Genomic DNA, 21,664 nt, shown 5'->3' on the forward strand with positions numbered 1-21,664 from the left:
CATTGCTTCAATACTTTGAAATATTAAGGCAAATACTTTCTTGAAATGACTCTGTGTTAATAAGGGAGTATGGCATTGGTGGCCTTTATTCACAGTAATAAAACAGCAGAAGGGCAGATTAAAAAGGGTGGAAGAAAGGGAAAACATCCCCAAGTTGGAAGTCACCCTGGACATGTGTTTAAATGACCTGATCGAAGTAAATTATCAAGGTCAAATGAGCTAGTTATTATGGAAACAACTGCTTTGATGCACTATTGCTCTCCTAAACTTAAAAAATAGTCATAAAAAAAAGTAAAAAAAACAATAAAACCCCTAATGTCACATATTTAGTTACTGAAATGTATTCTAAATACACATGTATAAAAATACTACGCTGTTAGACTTTGATCAGGTTAATGCTCTGTACCTGATCATTAAACATTGGTAGGTTATAAAGCTCTTTATGGTCCCAATAAATAACGCAGCACCATGTTTGTTTCTTCATAACCGACAATAGACCTACAAGCAGGACTCTCTATCAGTTATTAGCTGTTTGTGGAGCTAAATAATAATAAAAATCAGACTTAGAAACCAGTATAGGTTTATTTTACATACAGTTTTTGGTTTTGTTCGATGAGCTTTACTCGGAGCATCCATTTACAACAAAAAAAGAGGAGGGTGGGGGTAGTGGTCTTGAAGATCTATGACTTTCATGTAAATACATGTACATAGTTGACATGTACATTTTTCAGTTTTGGACACAGCACTCTGTTTTCCATACATCTGTCTGCTAGTGAGAACTCAAACTCACAGCTTTATTTACAAAATTTGTACCGGATAGAGAGATCTACACGAGTACAACAACAACAATAAACTGTCCTACAGAAGTATTCCCACGCCTTGAACTAAGTCACATTTTGTCACATTACATCCACAAATGAGCCGATATTTTATTAGGTTTTTTTATGTGACTGATGTACAAGTGGAGAATATTTGTGAAAAAGGTAGAAGAAAGATGGTTTTTAATTTTTCCCAAAAAAACAAACTGAATTGCCTGCAGGATTCAGTCATCTGCTGCCTCCAGCTGGTGTTCTTAGAGGGTGGTTTCATGTTTAGCTCCATCCATCTATTCTGATCTGTTCCCAATCCAAGCTGGTGCTACTGCTTTTCCTGATTGTGGGTTTGGATCATAATGGAGATGTTTAGTGTTCCTCACTCCTCTTACCTCTGTAGCGAATGTGGCATAAATAGCTGACTTTGGTCACATCCAAATACATCTTTCACTGCATGTATGTCATGTACTTCTTCGCAGCTGGAGGTGAACATTAAACAGGCCTCCTCAGAGCTTTGTTCCATCAACGCCAACTAAGGATCTCTGCAGCTCTTCTAGAGTCACCATGGACCTCTAGGCTGCTTTTGGATTGATGTTCTCATTTTAGCCAGTTTAGCTGGACATTTATATCTTGCTAGGTTTGCAATTGCAATCGTTTTTCCCCTCTTCCAATCTTTGGAAAGATGATTTGAACAGTACATCACATGAAGTTAGGGATGTTGTTTACAACCCAACCATTGCATCAAACTCCTGACCTGTCTGCTATGCTCCTTGGTATTTAAGATTCTTTTTGTTCTGCTCTCTAAGAAATCTATGAGGCCTTCATTGAACAACTGCATTGTAATCAGATTAAATGATTAACATTTTATTCTTTCTTATTTTTATTTTATTTTTTTTTACAAATTTGATGAGTTCTAATGTTGCACTAGATTAAAACTGGATTAAATGAAGGCAGGATGCAAATACAGCTTGAGCTATTCTGCATTTTTATTTGTATGAAAAATATTAAAATTGTGATTTATTTTATTCCTTTTAATAATGATGCCCCATTTTTGTTGGTCGAGCACAGAACTTCATAAATTAGCATAAAGTTTGAGTTATAATGTAATAAAACGCAAAAAAAAAAACACGTTCAGGGGCTACAGATACCTTTGGAAATCACTGTAATCTACATTTTGAAACCAAAGATACACAATATTGTACCAGGGCTCCATTAAATAACCATATAAACAAGCAAATGTCTCTGTCTTAGTCTGTCCCAGTCCTCTGCTGTGCCAGACTGTTCCCAGTTTCTCAACAGCAGTGTCCACTAAAGCTTTCACAGGATACACTTTGTGCGATGATGATGCAGTTTATGAGATCAAAAGGGCTTCTTAAAGTCTGTGAATGTGCCCCATAACACTGATGTCAGAACGGTCTGTTGAAACCATACAAGTAGCAGCAACACCCCTGTAAAGAGGGGTCAAAGAGAGGCGAGATAGTTGGTAAGGGAGAGATGCCATTAGCAGGAAGGATGGGGAGACAACCAGAGGATGTCTTCGTCTGTCCCCAGCTTTATTGCACGAGGCCGTCTCCAGGAGAGACTGTCTGTGAGTCATTGCCTCTTCGGTGTCTGTGCTCCGTTTTGTTTCTGTTGTCAGAGTCCTCACGTTCACTGGTGTCCCTGTCCCGCTCACGCTCCCTCTTCCTCTCCCTCCGCACCTCTTGGGTTTCCTTGTCTTTGCGGTTGTTGCGATTCCTCCTGTCTCTTCTGTCGTTCTTCTTCCGTCCTGAAAGGCAAGAAAATTTTAACATAGCAGATTATAATTCGGATGACTTCCTGATTTTTTACCCTGCTTGTTATAAATGTCCTTGCCAATTTCCCTAAATGTAATGCGATAAAAGAGGATATATACTCAGCTTAATGCCAGAATGATGAATAAGAAAAGTTATTACAGAATGTTTTCATATTTCAGTTTAAAAGTTTCCACAAATTTAAACACCGTTACTTTAAGGTTATTTGGGAAGTTTGTGTCAAGTAAGGTTTAGTGGTTTAGAGATCAAGGTGCTTTGGTGCAAAGCGTCTAAATAAATCCCATCACAAAAATAGTAAACCTTTTTGAGCTTCTGGCTGTAACCTGTAAGAGAGCTGAAAGACCACTGGACAAGGCCAGATTATATTTTGGATTTACACCCAGGGAGAAGGCCCTTAATTTCTCTTACTTATTTTGTGATTCAGTGAAACTAAAATTAAAGTGTGTTGCAATATTAATGATCGTTACATTCAGAGGAAAACAGGAGAGCTTGCAAGCCTGAGGACACTATCCCAAATGGTAAGTACAGTAGTGGCAGCATCATGTTGTGGGGTGTTTCACTGCAGGTGGCATTAGTGGAATTTACAAAACGTTTGGCAACATAAAGAAATTGTGTTATGTTACATTAATCAGGAAGTTAAACTTAATTTCCCTCACTTCCACAAATAAATATATATTTTTGAAGAAAAAAAAAACTCCCTCTTATTATTCTGTAGTTTAGAAAAAATAAGAAAAAAAAGGATGACAGAGGCCTTAAACCAGGAATAATGTTAGTTTCTTTTTCCACCAGTAGGTGTCAGCGATCACTAACAGGAAACTGCTCTGCTGTCAGCCTGTCAGCTGTTGTGGCCCTCTGCATATGATGAGCAGACCTTTGTCGAAAATAGAAAGCCTTTAAATAACCCCCCTCCCCATTTTATCTGTTCTTGCAACACTGTCTCATAAACAAAAGTGGGAGTTTTTGGAATGCTTAAGGTTTTATCTCTGCCTGAGCGGCGGTTATTAATGATAATAACAAGATCTACCCTCAGGAAGGTTGGAGACAGGACCTACGAGTGAAAGCAGAGGGGGCCCATTCCTGTTGTTGTACGGGTGCCGCTCATGTGTGAGTGGAACGGAGCAGCACGGCCTGCTCGGCTGTTGGCTGCCTGTTTGGGGATTGTGAAATTGCTGAAGTAGGCAGTGGGCTCAGACACAGAGAGAGAAAGAGAAAGAGAGATCTGTCTTTCCTGTCTGCAAGCTTTTTGCCTCTCGCCTCACCCCCTACATGCATTAATCAAGGCAGGTCTTTGGTTGGAGTAGGAGTCAAGTCTGGCTTATGCCTTTTGCAATGGGGGGTGTACAACTCTTCCTAACTTCTGTGCTACTTTTTATGCTTGACATTTTGTAAAGAAAAGAGGTTTTGTGGTGGAAATGGAGCAGAAATGCTGTTCAAGTGTTGACGGCAACATGCAGATTGTTTTCAGAAAAACAGAAGTCATAGTGAAGAGAGCTGGTTTCATGGATGGATGAACCGATGGATGGATGGATGGACGGGGTAATCTGGTCCACTGACTCATCCACGGTATGCCCTCATCCTCTATAAACACAGGAAGTCCCCTTCGCTCTCATTGTTTTCTCTGTCCTAACACCATAACTATTTACAAGTTCAGTGGATTAGTCATACTGTAGCCCCAGTGCTTTTGTTAAACCAGAGCAGAAACCTAATCCGTGCTAGTGGTAAGATGATTAGCAGAGTGTTTATCAGGCCAACATGAATTTGGCTTGCTGGAACAGTTTCCGACAGGCTAAACGTAAACTGTGAGCAGACGTGTGGATAATTTCCCTAAATGAGACACCTGTATTGTTTCAGAACAGTTATTTTGGACACTCAAATTTTGTTACAAGTTTCTCCGAAATATTGACTTTTTCGGACAGATTTGGGTTGAGTTCCTTTTTTTGGAAACGATGATTGTCTCATTGGACTTTATGTCATTTACAGTCTATTTAGTATTAGCTATATCTAAGCAATCATCTGCATAGATTCTATCCTGATGTTAATTACAGTTGCTTAAATTAAAAATAATTATTCTGCATGAATGACCTGCTATACTGAGTGAAAAAAGAGCTGAGCCAAAAAAGTTATGAATTATTGGTTTTCCTACTGTTTATACCCAGCTAACAGTCATGGATTTGAACCAGGACTGAAGCATTCAGAACCAAAAGAGACAAAAGACTGAAACCACCTCTCTCCATGGAGTGGCTGAATGTAGATAGAAGGTAAGGGGCTTGAGGTAGTCACTATGTTTCAACACTGTAAGGAGATGGTGTGGTTTTTATCATCTGATCGGGAAACTTTGCTTCCCTTTAGAAGTTTTCTGTGCAGGTACCACTGAATAAAGACCCTGGGATAGACTCAGATTTTGCTGACTTTGACAAAACCTGGAATCATTAAAAAAAAGCAAAAGTGTTACTGGAAAGATTGTGTGTTTGGGTTTTCCTTCTGGACTCATTGCTTCCACGATTCATTTTTGGATTGACAGAAGAAAATAGATAAATCAACTACTATTGCAAAATTTCAGTTCAAATGCCTTATTCTGAATTTACGTAGCTTTATAGACATACAGGGTTTGACAAACAGGGAGCTGCAAACGTCTACTACACATTGTTTTCAACTCCACCGCCCATTAAAGCCAACACAGGACATGATGGTGATGTTACGGGTTGCAATCTCAATCTGTTGTGTTCCACCAAGAAATATGATTGAATGGACTTTAACCTTTCCAAAGCAGTCTTTTACAGTCAAGGCATCAAGGCTGAAGAGTTTTCTACAATTTACTAAAATCACATATTATAAGAAAGTAGAAGAAAGCTATAATATAGTTTTTCTCCATGTGGAAATTGGCTGTAGATTTGTCAGTCAGTGAGACTCACATTCAGCGCTTGTATTTGCATGCCATGTCAATAAAAGCACAAAAACAAACAAAAGAAGAAACTCCTTGTATTGCATTGCAAGCCTGTGCCCAACCGTTTATATGTACAAGCTTGGATTTTACATGCCAAAATTTCGCCAGTCAATCGTTTAAAAGAGGTCAAGTGATTGTTGCCTTATTGCCCAAGTTTTAACAGGACATGAAAGGAAAGGGAGCTGCATTGCATCCAATCAAGCCCTATACACAGGTTTCTAGATTTTGCATAGTTACATATTTTTTAAGAGGAGAACTTACTTCTGAGGTGGATTTATGTTTAATTAGAAAAGGAATATTTTAGGAAAGGGAAGGGCCCGATAACATAACTTTGAGGCACCTCTAAATTGACGGAGACTGTATTATCAAGTGTGACAAACTGCTTTGTGTTAGATAACTGAAATCAAGAGGGAGCTGTACTGTTGATACTACCTTAATGAGGTAGAGGATAACAAGAATGATAAGAGAGAAGGTATAACTGGTTGGTCAAAAGGTTTAATGAGGGTAGGAGTATATACTGTACTATAAACACTAAATGATAAATGATGGATGCAAGAAGAGGCTCACTTAGTCTTTTTTTCCAAGCACAAGAGCTATTTCCCACCAAAGAAACTATTTGGAACAGAAGGCTATAGAAATCACTGACACAGAGACAGAGTACAAAATTCACTGGGTGAAGAACAAAGAAAACAACTTTATGGAACATGAAACCACTGATCGGACACTGGGGAGGGTTGTCAAAGAAAACCACAAGGGGTTCATAATTGAAAACCCATCACATGTGTTACCGACAGAAGAAGTATTCAGAAGGATGTTTAAAAGGACACTGTAGGGTTTCATGCTGGTGCGTTCTCTGCGGCAGCCGTTCTGTCGTTAGGGGAGCTTTCAGCGGTAGACAGACTGGGATTAAAGGCCTTGGGATGTCCCACAAGTGGAATGCCTGCTGCATGGGTGCCAGGATGTCACGATGGGGATTGTTGTGTGAATAATATCCACTCACTCATATAGTACATGTATACACCGAGTGGTTGACTGGGGGTAGCTTTTCTGAGTGGGTAATACATAGTGTATTTTTCAGCACTTTCTGCATAACATGTTTTGGGCTCAGCAGACAGACAAATAGTCCATCAAGCTATAGAGTCAAGGAAGGTGAACTTAAGTTCTACTAAGGGATGATCCAGAAAGCAATCATTTGCGAAAGGACAAATGAGGTTGCATGGGTCTGAGCATTTATAATTATTGGATAAAGTTTAGAATTTCAGCTCTGAAATTTCTGCATAAAAAGGCTGGTACAATGTCAGAGGATAAAATCTAAAGAACCTGAAGTTAGCTGCTCAGTAGGATCGGTCTTCTGGTAAGCAAAAAGTACAGATTAATCTCTTGAACCAATTTTATGTTTACATAAAGTATCATGAAATCTTTTGATATTCTAGTTTCTTTCATGCTTATTAGAACGTTACTTTGAACGTAAGATGTCTATGTCTCCTGGGAAAGAAAAACAGAAGGATGAAGAGGAGAAAATCTAAGGGGAATTCTGGACAGTTTTTTTTTATTAATAAATAAGCCATGTATAAAATAAAAGTGATGCATTTTAATCTAACTTTTAGAGATTGCAATCTGTCTTTTATGAAGTGTATTAATAGAACTTTGGTTTAAAAAGAAACATGCACTTTGAGTTTTTTGGCAATCCAAGTAAATATTCTTTGATACATAAATGTGAATCATACGATAATTCCTCATGTGGATTTCTTTACGTTTCATAAGTGGACTTATCCTATTGTGATATAGTTGTCTGGAAAAATAGAAATAAAAAGACCAGAGTCTAAGATCAGATCCTAAAGAAAACCTAGCATTGGTATCCGCCAAAAGGTTGATCATTGTATCTCTTAGAAAATGATGATATATAAAAGTGATAATAAGGGAAGACAGAAAAGATTGTGGAAAGAAGAAATATTTACAGGAAGAGGAAACGGAGATGCAGGTCACAGGGGGTGAAGAAGCTAAAGCAGAAAGCACAGAAAAAGGAAGAAAGGCAGAAGATGGGAAGAAGGATGTATCAGTGTTGGAGGACTGTTGGAGGATTACTGGGGGCTCTCTGAGGTCAGGCCACTGACCCCCTAGCGTGTGCAGAACGTAAACAGTGAGGAGAGGATGCATCGAGGCAGATAATTAGCTTCCATTCACTGTGGAGTCTCTTGGAGAGAACTGATAAGAACAGTCTACTCTCTCTAGTTTTTTTTTTTGCTCTGGTTGGATCAGTAGAATTTAAATCCACATTAAAGTCCCAGTCCTCAATCTAAGTGACTAGAATCAAAATCCTCAGCACTGATGTGGGGTTCTGATCCCTTGGTGCACACAAGTTGTGTAATGATAAATAAGGAGACAGAGGTAACATTTTCAAGTCCACCATGCAAATCATATCAGCCCCTGACTAACTACAACAGTGTCGACTTTGGAGTTATTTAAAAGGTGGAATCTGTGTACCTAGAGATGTGTGTAAGTGAGAATGTGAGCAATTTTCTGGCCTGTTTAAAACAGAGACAGTCTAGTTTTAGCTGGCGATGTGCATATATATGCTGCTTTGGATTTGTGTGTGCCAGCTTATTATCGTGTGTGTGCATTAGCAGCTGTGGGGATAAACCAATACTGATCCCCTAGTCGCCTCTTGCCTCCCAAGAGGAGGATGTTGATGTTGAGCTGGCTGTCTCTGCCCCAGAGTCAACTGCTTTTTGCTGCATCACACACACACACTGACACACACAAACTAGTACAGTGTTTGTTCTGTAAGTGTGAGGCCCCATGGGACTGGATCTCAGCCTTATACCCTGTCTGCAATCTGTCATTTAACACTGCAGAACCCCGGAGAAAAAACAATAAGCCATAACCGACAACCAACCACCTCGGTACCCACACACACACCAGAGAAGCTCAAAGTGGTCGTAAATGTGCTGTAGGCGGCAGATTTCACACACAAAAAAAAGACAAGCCTCGTCTGAAAGTACTTTTCAACCTACATTAGAAATGATCACGCTATTCCTTGTTTACTGGGAGCAAAGAGAGTGGTTTCACTGTTTCAAATCAGAAGGTCTGGTGGGGAAAAAACAAAACAAAAAAAGAAACCCCAAACAGTTTGCCAATTGCAACATCACACATGTGTGCTCCCCCCACTGTCCTAGCTACATCCACAATGACAGTCCTCTGAGTAAACATGCAGTCCTGAGTGGAAGACTGGTCTTTTCTGGTTGTACAAACTGAAGCAGAGCTTTCAGGAATGCATAGAGCTGAAACTGTGCTATTTTATCCAAACGCATCATTGAATGTGAACCTGAAAACTTGACAGCAATTAAAACTGGCTGCATTGGCTGTTTTGATCAATATATGTATTTTTAAAAAAAATCATATATCCGTCCGGAGGAGAAAAAAACAGCTGTTTTGCTGCAATTACCTGGACATCTCTTCTTCTTCACCAGACAGTTATTGACCTCAGAGAGGTCAGGGCAGGGATTCCCAAAAGGCGACGGATACTGCAGGACCTGTCTTGTGCGGGTCTCCTGGCCTCGCCTGAAGCCGCAGGTTTTGCCTGACCTAGAGCAGGGGCTCCACTCGCTCCATTCGCCCACCTCACAGTGCACTAACATGAGAAACATGGAGAGGGAGAAGTTACAGTCACAAAGCTTCACCGAAATGTCAAACTAAGTTAAATGAAAATTAAAAGTGTTGAAACACTTATTTTGCATTCAATTATTAGTCACATCAAACTTCATGCCTTCTCGAGGATCCTAAATGGAATCTCGTTGTATATTTTTACGCTCATCTAAACGATAACATTCTGTATCTGGACCAATTACACTGTAGCTCTAGATCACTGAAGGTAAACCTGTAACTGCTCTCTAGTCTCTTGCAGCCTTCAGCAAGTTTTCTTCTTTCTTCTAACCTGCATTTAGCTCAATCCCTCGTCTCAATAAGACTGAACAGTTTCTCTGATCCTGCTCAGTAAAAGCTTTCCCTAATAATGCCGTCAACATTGAGCAATGTTTGGTGTTTCTGTGCTAAAGCTGTAGGCCAGTCGAACCAACCTTGCCTATCCCCTGTCCTTGATGGCTCATAAGAAACTGTAAATATGGCTGATATGGCTTTTCACAATGACTTTGCCCTCTACTTCTATTTAGTAATAAAAAATTTAGGGAATTGCTTCTCACCCTGAATTTAAAGCATGGATATCTGAGTTGAGGGACCAGATATGTTGGAAACTTGCTCCACTTTGTTTGGGTTTCATGACAAAGCTCAATAAGTAACATATGCAGGTGCATCACAATAAATTAAAACATCTGGAATGTCGTTTTATTTCTTTAACTCAATTTACTAAATAAAACACATGATATAGATTAACTACAGACAGAGGGAGGTTTTTAAGCATTTATTTCTGTTTGTTATGATGATTTCCCACTTACAAGGAAACCGAAAGGGCCATTTAAGGTTATAATTTAGCAGAACATACTTAATACAGAACATGTTTAATACAGAAGGCACTCAGGCTTATTGCTTAAAAGTTATTTTTAAAATGTATTATTTATCAGATAATTGGGACTCATGGGAACACATAATCCAATTTACTGAGATGGTACTGTATGTATGTTTGTAGTCATGCAGTACATACACTGCCAGTCTAATGTGTGGGCACACTACTTTACTTCTACACCTTGAAACTCCTTCAAGACTGTTGGAAAACCATGTTACTGTAGGTGACACCCTCATATAGATCATTGAAAGAATGTCAAGATTATGAAAAGCAGTTACCAAAACCAAGAAACAAAAAGCTATTGAAGGTAGAAAGAGTCCCTACTGCTAGTCCATCCATCCATCCATCCATCCATCCATCCATCCATCCATCCATCCATCCATCCATCCATCCATCCATCCATCCATCCATCCATCCATCCATCCATCCATCCATCCATCGTCGCGAGGGGTGCTGGTGCCTATCTCCAGTTGTCAGTGGGTGAGAGGCGGAGTACAGCCTAGACAGGTCGCCAGTCTATCGGAGGGCAATACCGAGACAAATAACCATGCACATGCACACACTCACACCTAAGGAGAATTTAGAGAAGCCAATTCACCTAACAGTCATATTTTTGGACTGTGGGAGGACGCCGGAGTACATGGAGAGAGCACTCATGCATCAACAGGGAGAACATGCAAACTCCATGCAGAAAGACCCCAGGCTGGGACTCGAACAGAGCTACCCTCTATGCTACTGTGCATTTGAACTGCTAGTTCAAATCCGAAGAAAGAGAAGAACTTTTGATTCTTTTATAAATTGAAAGAAACTTTTATTCATAGCAGATTAAAATGTCCAGTAAAAGTAGACATTCTTACATTGTCTTATGCTGGACTTACCTTGTGGTGTGCACTCCATTAGTTTGTCGTTGGGCTCATAGTCATCTGGACAGATGTGGTAGCACCTTCCATTTAGCTGATAAAGCCCTGGCCGGCACCTTGTGCATGTGTCGCTGTTCACACATGATTCACACTCTGCAGAGCATCCTGTAGGCGAGGTTATAACACTTAAATCAACATCTTTCTTTTTCTGATGAAGGTCTTCAGATTTCATTGTTAACCTTAAGGAAAGTGAAATGAAGAGACTCACTGGGGACACACTCCCTTTGTGCATTGCTGTGGACCATGCCCACTGGGCAGCTGTCCAGGCACTTGCCCAGGTGAAGGTAGAACCCTGATCGGCAGCGCGTGCAGAAGTTCTTGTTAAAGCACGAGTCACACTCTGACCTGCACTCTGAGGCAAAAAGATCCCAGGACCACCAGTTATGTTTAGGCAGGCAGTTTATCTAGTATATCCATGAAGCAGAATTATATAAGACAACAACTAAAACTATGAGTGTATCTCTAAATTATCTAAATACATTTTCTAATAATTTCATGTTAGAGTTAGTCTTGCTTATAAAGAAGAGTAAACAAACTACAATTCTCTAAATAACCATAGAGCCTTGTGGAATCATTTATCTGGCTGGAACTTTCCCACATAATGTCACATTACAACCTTAAACCTGACTGTATTCATTAGGATTTTATATCACTGACCATCACAAGTTAGAGCAGAAGTAAAAAAGAAAGAATGTTTTTTCTTAGTTTTATTCATTTCTAAATCATTTTTATTTTCATTTGATCAAAAGTTATATTTTCCCGGAATATAACATTTTGATAAAAAAAAAGACATATTTTTCAAAGGATTTCTGGCCCAGGGAGAAAACCTCAATTACAATTAAGTGTTATAGTTCCACATAAAAAAGAGAGATAAGATTATAACAATAAGATTATAAAGACTTCAGTTTGTATTTTATGTATCCCCCTGAGTCACATTTTTACAGACTTTCTCATTAATTATGCCTTCAAGTCATTTGTGGGGTTTTCTCTGCCAACTTTGCACAGCTATAAAATATTAATTTTTTTATTACTTATTGCGAAAGACTCAGTCAAATTGGATGGCTAATGAACATATAATTTCTGACATTGCCTCAGATTTGCATATCTATTCTTATTTTGGACTGCCTGGGGCCATTCCAACAGCAGAGTAAGCTTTGGTCTAAAAACATCTTAGTGGAGCTTATGGTATTGTCCTGTTGGAGGGTGAACCTCTGACCTGCTGGGAATCTCTAGCAGCTTTTTGCACTTATTCTGCATGATTGCCTTGCTTTTAGCTTCATCTATCCTACATCTGCTTTACCAGCTTCACACAGCATAGGGCTGCCACCACCATACTTCACAGTTAGAACTATGTGTTCAATGTGATAGAGTAAACAGGACTGAAACATAAATGTAATCAATATGTTTTAATTTTTGTATTCATAACGAATTATGAATTATTTCCCTTTCACTTTTTATTGTCCTCTACAAAAAAAAAAGTTTTAATGTGACAATATGGAAAGAAAATGATTTGATTGGTACATTTACTGTTTCTACTGTCCTATTTAAATTAACAGTACAAAAGACCCCAAAAAAAGAGAGAAGAAGAATAACCAACACAACCCTCTAATCATTTAGATAAGGAATGAGGACAATGAAAATGTCGTATTTCTCTTAATTTTTACTCACTTGTACAGGTGTTTCTCTCTGGGGACCGGGTGCCGTAAAAGCCAGGAGGGCAGGAAGTCATGCACACTCCGATCTGCTTCATCCCGATCCTCTCCAAGTGCATGAAGAGACGAGGCTTGCAGGACAGACAGCCGTTGTAGTCAGAGCAGGTCAGGCAGCCACCTTGCTGGCACCCTGAGCTCCCACCGGATATCGCTACGCACAAAAAAATGCAACATTTTCATTATGTCAAATTATCATCATATCAGGGAAGGTTATGATTTTTATTGTGTCAAGCCTGACATTTGACCAAACACATGGCAGCTCATTGTTAGAGTAGACACTTGAAATAGAGTTTATATGAATCTTGAGTCATAATTTGATCTGACATTCTCAGGTTATTGTTATATTTTCACATGCAATGTATGCTGTATTCAAACATGCTTGGTAAGTGGCTGAAATGTAAACTATCACTTTATTTTGGGATCAAAGTTAAATAATCTCTAAATACCCAATAAACAGACAAAACATTTGTATTTGATTAAACCAGAAATGTAGGTTGGGCTACTTTTAGTTTGGCTATATCCCATCCGTGTAAGTATAACTGTTTGCTTTTGCTGTAAAACCTTTCAAAGCATCATCATCTTAATCTCAGTTTTCTCGTTCTCTGTATTTTTGTGGGTCCTGAGGATTTATGGTTTTGGAATTTTGCTTCTGTTGCCTTTTTTTTGGATAAAGAAATCTGCAAGAACCCACCTTCAGCTTCAGTCTCTGCATTTGGGTCATGTACCATGGTTAGAACATTAATGGTTTTAAAGCAATTAAACCTTTCTGTCACACAAATTCGTTGATATAAAGCTCAGTTCGTAAGTGGACACAGGTGATTTTATTTATTCATTTTTTTTCCAGGAGAAGAATTAGCTCTCCAAAACATGCTTTAGGCAAAACAAATTGTAATGCCACTCTTGGTGCAAAAAACTGCAATCAAGTTTTCCACATCATGATGACACAATATTCTCTTTCAGACACATTTTTAGGAACAGTTAACTATTTAAAACCTTGCTAATATATTTTGGTTAGATTTAAATACAAACATTCACTAGGCCAATCCAAAAACATGCTTTTTTTTTTTGCAGTGTGATGTAGATTTTTGTGATATAAAACCAGAGAAAGTTGAGCTAAAGGTCAAGAACTGGTGTTCAGATAGAGAATCCTCTTTTAGGACTTGCTGCTACAGAGCTAAATTTAGCCTTATGTCATTCCATTATAAGGACTATGTCTGACTATAGGTTTCACTTCCTTTTTAAGAATTTCTCTTTTAGTTTCACATCAGTCTAAAATAAGAGAAAAAAAGGTTCCATCTTTGTCTCATCAGTCCACATATTTTCCCAAAGTTCTTGGGGATCATCAAGATGTTATATGCAAATGTAAGGAGGGGCTTTTGTATTACTTGGGTAAGCAGTTGTTTAAACCTTTGAACTCTTTTTGTTTAACAAAGCTGGTCTCCTATTGGTGAATGATCTAGACAGACATTAACTAAAATATATGAGGTGTGCAGTGCCAAAGATGCTGTTCTAGCATATTTCAAGACCTCATGTATCGCTAGTACAGCTTAATATTATAAAACTTCCATCCTAGATTGGTAGATATCATTGATTTGGTTTCTCATTCATCACTTTTATTCAATAAGTGTGCTTCCAGTGGGTTGGTTTGTGAAGCTTTGCTTGTTGATTAATGAATACGTTATTTGTCATCACTCAGGCTGTCTTTAAAATTAAAATCACTTTGACTACTTGGACATGACATGTATAACAAAAAAGCAAAAACAAAGCAATTAACCTTCACATAACTCCCTTAAATGTAGCCTCAAACCAAAACTAAAGATATTCACTTTGCTTTTTTCTGAGCATCACTTAGAAAAGTCTGATACTCTTTGGGGATTTCTCAGTCCTGGCCGTAGCTGGTTTAGCTGCCAGTTCATTACAGATCAAAGACACCTTGTTTGTAATATGTTGACTCCATTTAAGTGTTGTCCACTTACCCACATCTGTTTCTTTAGGCTGCTCAGACCCATTAATTCAGCCTAGACCCATTACTAGTACCAGCTAAACCTCAGTTAGAGAGCTTTGTAGCTCGACAAGCAAGATGCATGTATGTGAAATTCCCTTTTTTTCATGTATGTAAAAATATGACATGGGTTTGAGTTTTACAGTTATGTGAACAATTGAAAACCACAACATTAAGGTTTGTTTATGTTTTGATTCTTAATACAATACCATCTCTAGAAAAAGCAAAGTTTAAATAATAGAATGAACCTTTTTAGATGTTAAACAAAATGTAAAAACAGTTTTTTTTTTTACCTATCTTAAACTATCCATTATCCCCTAAAATAACTTCAATAAGGTGCTTCTGTTGTGGCAATCTAAGTTTGTTCCACTCCTCAATTTCAGCAATGAGATGTTTGGGATGATTCCTTCATTTGTAGCATGTTTCAGTTCAACCCAAAGAGTCTACCTGAGAACATTATCTGGAACTCCAATTTCCTGATTTGGTTCATTGTTGTCTACCATGGTCATTTCTTTAAGAAAAGGTCTTATGTTTTTAAAACGTACTCTGATGCGATGGAATATGTGATGGCAAACTGGCCATATTCTGCAGCAGCTAGACCTGTAGAACCCGCTGTTTGTGTCTGCTCTGGCATCCAGATTATTTTGTTTTAGACTCCTCTGTCCATAAAACAAGTAGCTCAGAAGTCCCGGTCTTTGTCCACATTCCCCAGCTCTAGTCTGACCTTTGTGTTTTTTCAGAGAGCTAAGGTTTCCTCCTGGCACATACCCCATTGATGTGAACTCTCCTTCTCATAGCAGAGGCATTAACTTTCACATCAATAGAAGAAAGCCTGTTGCAGGTCAGTGATGAGATTTTATGGATTGTAGAATTTTAGCATCTTTGAGAGCGAAGTTGCATGGATGTGCCCAAACCTGTACTGGCAGTCTTTTTAAATGGATCCTTATCCTTTGAAGATTATTTCCTAAAATACTGACTGAATTAAAACTATGTAAACAGCTTAATTCATTGTTTGTCTTAATGTTAAACCTCAGATTACCCCTTATTTAGATATATAAGAGTGTTTGCTTTTATTTAAGCAGTCAGAGATGGGTTTGAAATGTGACAAATCTTTAAAATGTTCAGTATTTTAATTAACAAGGTTGGGTAATGTCTTGGTAAATTTTTTGCCATTTTGAATCACCATAAATGACTGCCGTATCCCTTCCCTCCACAACATTTATCCTGTCCAGAAAATAACCTTTTTTTTGTTTTAAAAAAGTCAGTAGATTTTATTTTATTTTTTTAGGTTAATCTATATTTCTTAATTTATTTAGCGTTTCAAAGGTTCAGATTAAATTTCAGTGCTTCCAAATGTGTGACAAACGGACACAGTCTTTCCCCCATGAGTCAATGTGTCATTTGATACAGGAAATATTACCAATGACACATATTCACTGTATCAGAGATTTGTTGTTGTTGTTTTTAATAGGCATCATCATCATCATCATCATCATCATCATCATCATCATCATCATCATCATCATCATCATCATCATCATCATCATCATCATCACCATCATCATCATCACCATCATCATCATCACACACAGGAAGTTTGTTGCTTGATCTCCGTTGGCTGCCTGGTAATCCTGGCCTGTTAACCAAGTGGTCATTGACTCTCCTGTTAATCTTATCCCCCCTTTTGTCCCTCCGTTGGCCTGTCCTCTTTCCAGAGCTAATCCCTCCATCCTCCCTGATATCTCTCCGAGTGGCAGATAGCTGCATCCCTGGAGGAAGTTTGGGGGGCTCTTAAATTAACTGTTTATTAGTCAGTGCAAAGGTTAAATGTTTGCTCCTGATTCTAGGTAAGAATGAAGGTAATGTCATTCTGCCTTTATATCAGTTTAACATGGATGTTTTAATCATCTCTTGAGCCTTTATTCCTGTTAGACAGTAGTTAACGGATGGGTGATTTATGACCTGTGTTCTGCACACAGTTTAGCCAGCATAGTCTGTCCTTGAGGAAAAATATCATAAACCAAGGTTTTGTCTAAGTGACCTTCCTGTTTGCATCCTGCCAATCCTGTTCGGAGACGCTGTTAGTACTGATTAAAGGAAATTAACAGAAAGAACCTTTGTCCTTAAACCTTTAAGATTACAAAGACATTTATCATCTTAATGCCTCATATTTACAACCAATACTATCTGTACCCCTGGAAGTTTTTCTTGGTTGCTCAGTTTCAAACTTTACTCTATTTATAAGGAATTTTACCTGATAGAGCTTCACAGAATGGCACCAATTTTCACAGCAAACAACACACCAATGTTTGGTTTATTTGAAGAGAAGTTAACTTTTTTGTAAGGTTGTAAATGCGTTTTTAATTTGTCTTTTGATCAAGTCGCATTATGCTGGTAAATCCATCATTCAATAATAGAAAGTAGTAAGTGTGAACTAAGTTAAAAGCCCAGTTTGGTGTAAGTCATGTAAGGGGTAAGCAAACATATGGATGAAGGTGCACTGCAGAATACCCTGAACCCATAATTCTGATGCCGAAATTTGGTGGAGGCAGCATCATGCTGTGGGGAAAAATTTATGGGATAGGGAACTTTAGAGTTGATGATAAGAAAAAAGGAGCTAAATTCAGGATTGTTGAAGAAAACTAGTTGTTTTTCTCCCAGAGAATTGCAATCAAATCAACACAAAAGATTACATCAAATATACGAGTGGCACAGTCAAAGTCCAGAACTGAATGTAAATGAGAATGTGTTGCAACATTTGAAAACTGATGTCTGCAGTTGTTATATATTCTGTCTGACTTATCTTGAGATATTTTATTTAGACGTAGACAGATTGATTTTGTCATTTTGTATGCACAAGTGTAAACAAAAAGAAATTTTGTTAAGAAATTAATTCATTAATGAGAAAGAAATAACTCTTTAAATTGGAAAAGCAGAAAAAAAGCCCACAAAAGCTGTGTGACCAATAAAAGGTGGTTCTCCTATTGGGTTAGGGGAGCTGAATGCAAATAGAGCACAGGTTAACAAGAAATATATAATTTCCTTATCGTTCAGTCTCCTATAATCCAAATTAAATCTTAAGCGAGATATGATTGCTGTTGCACTTTTGGGACTGAAAATCATTACCGAAATATTTCAAACAAAGAGCACTCCTTAGCGCAAATCTAAGCTCTGATATCAAATCATCTTTTCAGCCCCAGGTGGCATAGATAAAACATCACCCCAGAGCTCTATTACTGCATATTAGAGACAGTTTCCTGTAACCCTGACAAGTGTTTCAAGGAACTTTTCATTTATCTATTCCAGCTCTTCCTTAAGTAAATCAGAGCCCATCTGGAGACCCTCAGATAGTGCGTGGGCAGAAGAAAAAAAAAAGCTGTATTAATTATTATAGAGTACTATGGAGCTTGGTCATAGCTCAGGAAATGAGACACAATAATGGACTCTAGGGAGAAAAAATACCAGCAAAGCTCGAACATCTCCTGAGTCCTGGTGTAAACTTTTAAAATACACATTAAGATCATGACTGAAGCCAACATATGGAGAAATATTTTTCAGTTCTGAACAATAACATCAATATAAACTTATAAAATCTTTAAATAAGGGATCTAAATACCAAACATGAACATATTCAGCTCTCATATGTGGACCATTGAAGCTGTGCGCCTGAAATCTACTGCGCTGACCGCTAGAGAGCGACGCAGGAGGCGCTCAGCGGCAGCTGTGGACTACAAGTGCCCCCCTTATTTAGTCAACTCAGTTTAGTTCAATTTCAATGGAAAAAATAATAAATAGAATCCATAGACACTTATGTATAAAAAAATTGACAATTAGATTCGACTGAAGGAGTGGACGTAGAAAAGCAAGCGAATTTAGAATAAAGCAACATTTTAAAAGCACATTTGGCAAAAAAGAGCTTAACTCAAACAATTTCCACAGTTTTTTTTGTACAGTTTACTAGATCATCGTCCATCTCTTGTGGAAAGAAAAAAACATTGTTCATTTGTTGTAAAAAACAAAAACAAAAACCTTATTAGTTGTACATTATTAACACAAACCATTTGCATCTGAATAAAAGGCTGCTGGAGAACTGAATAATATGCAGTTGGATTTGTTTGCAGAAATATTAGATATAGGCTACTGACCATTGCTGAGGAGATGCATTGATTTCTAAGAATTAAAAACACAACTATCTGAATTTTAGCTGCATGTGATTGTGAGTCTTTTTTTTTTTTTTTTATCTTTTTCCGATATTGTAATAAATTAAGGAATAAAACTGCTTAATTTTAACTAAATTCCCCCCTAACCTATTTCAACCTTTCAGTTAAAACCCCAGACAGCATACCGATCTACTCACGTTTGTGCTGCCGGTGCCTGGAGCTGCTGTGCGGCTGACAACCAGTGTAATCCATGCAGTTCCAGATGATCAGAACAAATGAGATCAGTTGTAATTGCATAGTAGCCCAGAGATGAGACTCGTAACGCCAATTTTAAAGTTCGCCAAAACACGTTGGCGTTTTATCTTCTTTCTTTTTGCTTTTGATCGTTTTCCTCAGCCTAAAGGAGGTTGAAGCTGGAGCGCGATAAACTCCTAAACGCAGCAGGACGCAGCCCAGCTGTGTGGTGTTATGTGGTGGTTGTAGCGTACCGTGGCCCAATGATGCCTGGGCCGTTTAGACTGTAACATCCTGGATAGGGTCCACATATGTGCCGAGAAAACCCGTCCTAGTTAGAAGTTCGTTATCCTTCCAGCGATGGGAAACATTTCCTTTACAAAAGCAAACGCGCGTAAAAAAAAAACACTCCAATTTTATCTGTTGCGCACAAAAAGAAGAACTGTATTAAACATCAGAAGGCCTGTGTGTGTAATAATGTAATAGGAAGGCTTTAAACTGCTGAAAAAGCCTGAAAAGTTTAATCCATTTGTGAGAACTCCCTCTGATTTGGTGGAGATGCGCCGTGCGTCTCTGTGTATGGATACCTTTCTGCGCCAGGCGCGCTTATTCAGGTCTGCATGAGCCGCAGGCAGACAGTCGCGCACAGAAACGGACATGCATAAAGTAAGACACACACAAAAAAGTGAGTCAATATCAGGAGTCACTAAACTGACTTTCCCAGCAGTGTTCCGCTCTGGATGTAAAATCGACACCTCCTCCTACTGCTCGCTGTGTCTAAACCAAAGTAAATCTCCGCACTTTCAGCGCTTTTCTGCTTTGCCTGCAGGACCCATTCACTCCCTCGATGAGTTCAGCCTTCTGCTGTCTCTTTCTCTCTCTCTTTCTCTCTCCCTCTCTATGAGCTCTAAAGTTTATTTAGAGGGCATGCCCCCCGCGTCAGAGAGAGGGGGAGAAACACACTCACACACATACAAGGATGCAGATGCGCAGTGCGCCTTCTAAAATTCATAATTTCTCCTTTTAGATTTTTTCCCTGGTCGCTCAAAGTGCTCTTTCGTAATCGCAATGTGGAAATACTTATTTTGATTGCTGATATGTTTATCTAATTTTTGTTTTTTTTTACGAAAACGCAGGTTTATTCCATCTACCTAATGCAGAATTTATGCTGTCAGCAGTTTTGGTGTTAAAGATGGCACAGAAGGAGTTCCAAAGAAAAAACAGTTTTTAGTTTTACCAGAATGGATCCAGTCAACGAGGAGTCTGCATCCCCTCTGTAATCATTTCAAGAATCCATGGCTGCATTCAGCACCTGCCCAGTGATGGTCAAGCTGGTATATGATTCCTCGCTTCCGGTTCACTGTTAACCTGCATGGTTTTTGGAAATACTTAGTCATGATCAGGAATTCTCTATGCACGTTGTTAAAATAAATAAATACAATAAATAAATCAAACAAACTTTTTTTTTTTTCTTTCACATCTGTTGTGTTGTTGGTATTTGTTGTACAGAAGGATTACCAAGGCCTGTGGACCATTCATTGATAAACTATGTCTGGATTTTACAGCAGAACTTTGGTTTGGTTGTATTCAGACATGATTTATGACCCCTTTATAAGGGTTAGAGAACCTACTTGAAATTATTTTCCACAGCATCCGTATAGAATGATGCATGGTGGGGTTTAAATTCGGTTCTAGAGAAAAAGCTATGATCAGCATCCAGATCTTAGCCAAACAGATGCTGATAAAATCTAAATAGACAGGTTTCTTTAAATAGTGCAATATATTAAGTATAAATGTTGCTATTATAACGATTGCTGTTAGTGTCAGATGTATTAAAGATTAAGAACTGTACTTATCTGATCAAGGTTATTTTATGTTGTTGATTTTCTCTTCTTTGGCATAAGTTATGAAGGATATTCACTTTAACCCAACAACCTAACCAGCTGTAATGAATCAAAGTCTGCTCCATATTTTACTTCAACCAAAGAGTTTATTTTGCATTCCTTCCTTCAAAATAACGACATAATAAGGATATTTTGCAAATCTGCTTTGTCAGAATTGAATTGGTTTTGATGGATACAAATTTTAAAATGCCCATAGAATTTAATTAGATGTCTATAAAGTAGGATACCTTTTATTTTATTTTATTTTTTCAAAAAGTTACTTCTTTCTTTACACTGATCCACAGTAAATATTATTCATATTTTGATTTACCCTCATGGCAATTTTCATAAAGTAAGAAAATCACTTTGTTGATTCCAATTTGATAGTTTTTTTGTGTAATGAGCAGAATGCAGGTTAAATTGAAGTAGAAAACATAAGCAGCAGCAGTTTTGTTTACCACCTCTAGAGGGAGATAGTTCCATAAAAGCAGATGCACATCTGAGCATAACTCCTTCTCTCTGATGAGAGCAAATGCACTTATACAAGAACAGCAAAGTTTTTCAGATTATGAAAATCAACATAATTGAAGTGAGCATGCAGAGCAAGAGAAGAGAGGTGAAGACATCCAGGAAATGAATTTTCTCTTACATGCAGGGAGGGACTGAAAGGGTTTTAGTAAACTGC

The 21,664-nt window shown here is 38.2% G+C and overlaps 1 protein-coding gene across 1 annotated transcript; it reads right to left on the reverse strand.

Annotated features, from left to right (window-relative positions):
* Positions 1-563: 563 nt before the first annotated feature.
* On the reverse strand, positions 564-19,977 carry rspo3 (R-spondin 3). Its single transcript, XM_038275796.1, has 6 exons — positions 19,060-19,977; positions 12,657-12,851; positions 11,197-11,340; positions 10,947-11,093; positions 8,995-9,180; positions 564-2,580 (listed from the first exon to the last, which is right to left on the reverse strand). Exons 1-6 carry the CDS (start codon positions 19,157-19,159, stop codon positions 2,366-2,368), a joined length of 987 nt encoding a protein of 328 aa, XP_038131724.1. The 5' UTR covers positions 19,160-19,977; the 3' UTR covers positions 564-2,365.
* Positions 19,978-21,664: the final 1,687 nt, after the last annotated feature.

Source organism: Cyprinodon tularosa, unplaced genomic scaffold (genome assembly GCF_016077235.1).
Source record: "Cyprinodon tularosa strain WSP-4 unplaced genomic scaffold, ASM1607723v1 ctg98, whole genome shotgun sequence".
NCBI lineage: Eukaryota > Metazoa > Chordata > Actinopteri > Cyprinodontiformes > Cyprinodontidae > Cyprinodon > Cyprinodon tularosa.

Excerpts from the sequence above, each read along its gene's own strand:
- rspo3 (XM_038275796.1), bottom strand. The coding sequence starts at position 19,159 with ATGCAATTACAACTGATCTCATTTGTTCTGATCATCTGGAACTGCATG. Across the intron at positions 11,341-12,656 it reads AGAGAGAAACACCTGTACAA|AGTGCAGGTCAGAGTGTGAC; the intron begins GTGAGTAAAAAT and ends TTTTTGCCTCAG. Across the intron at positions 2,581-8,994 it reads GAAGAAGAAGAGATGTCCAG|GACGGAAGAAGAACGACAGA; the intron begins GTAATTGCAGCA and ends CTTGCCTTTCAG.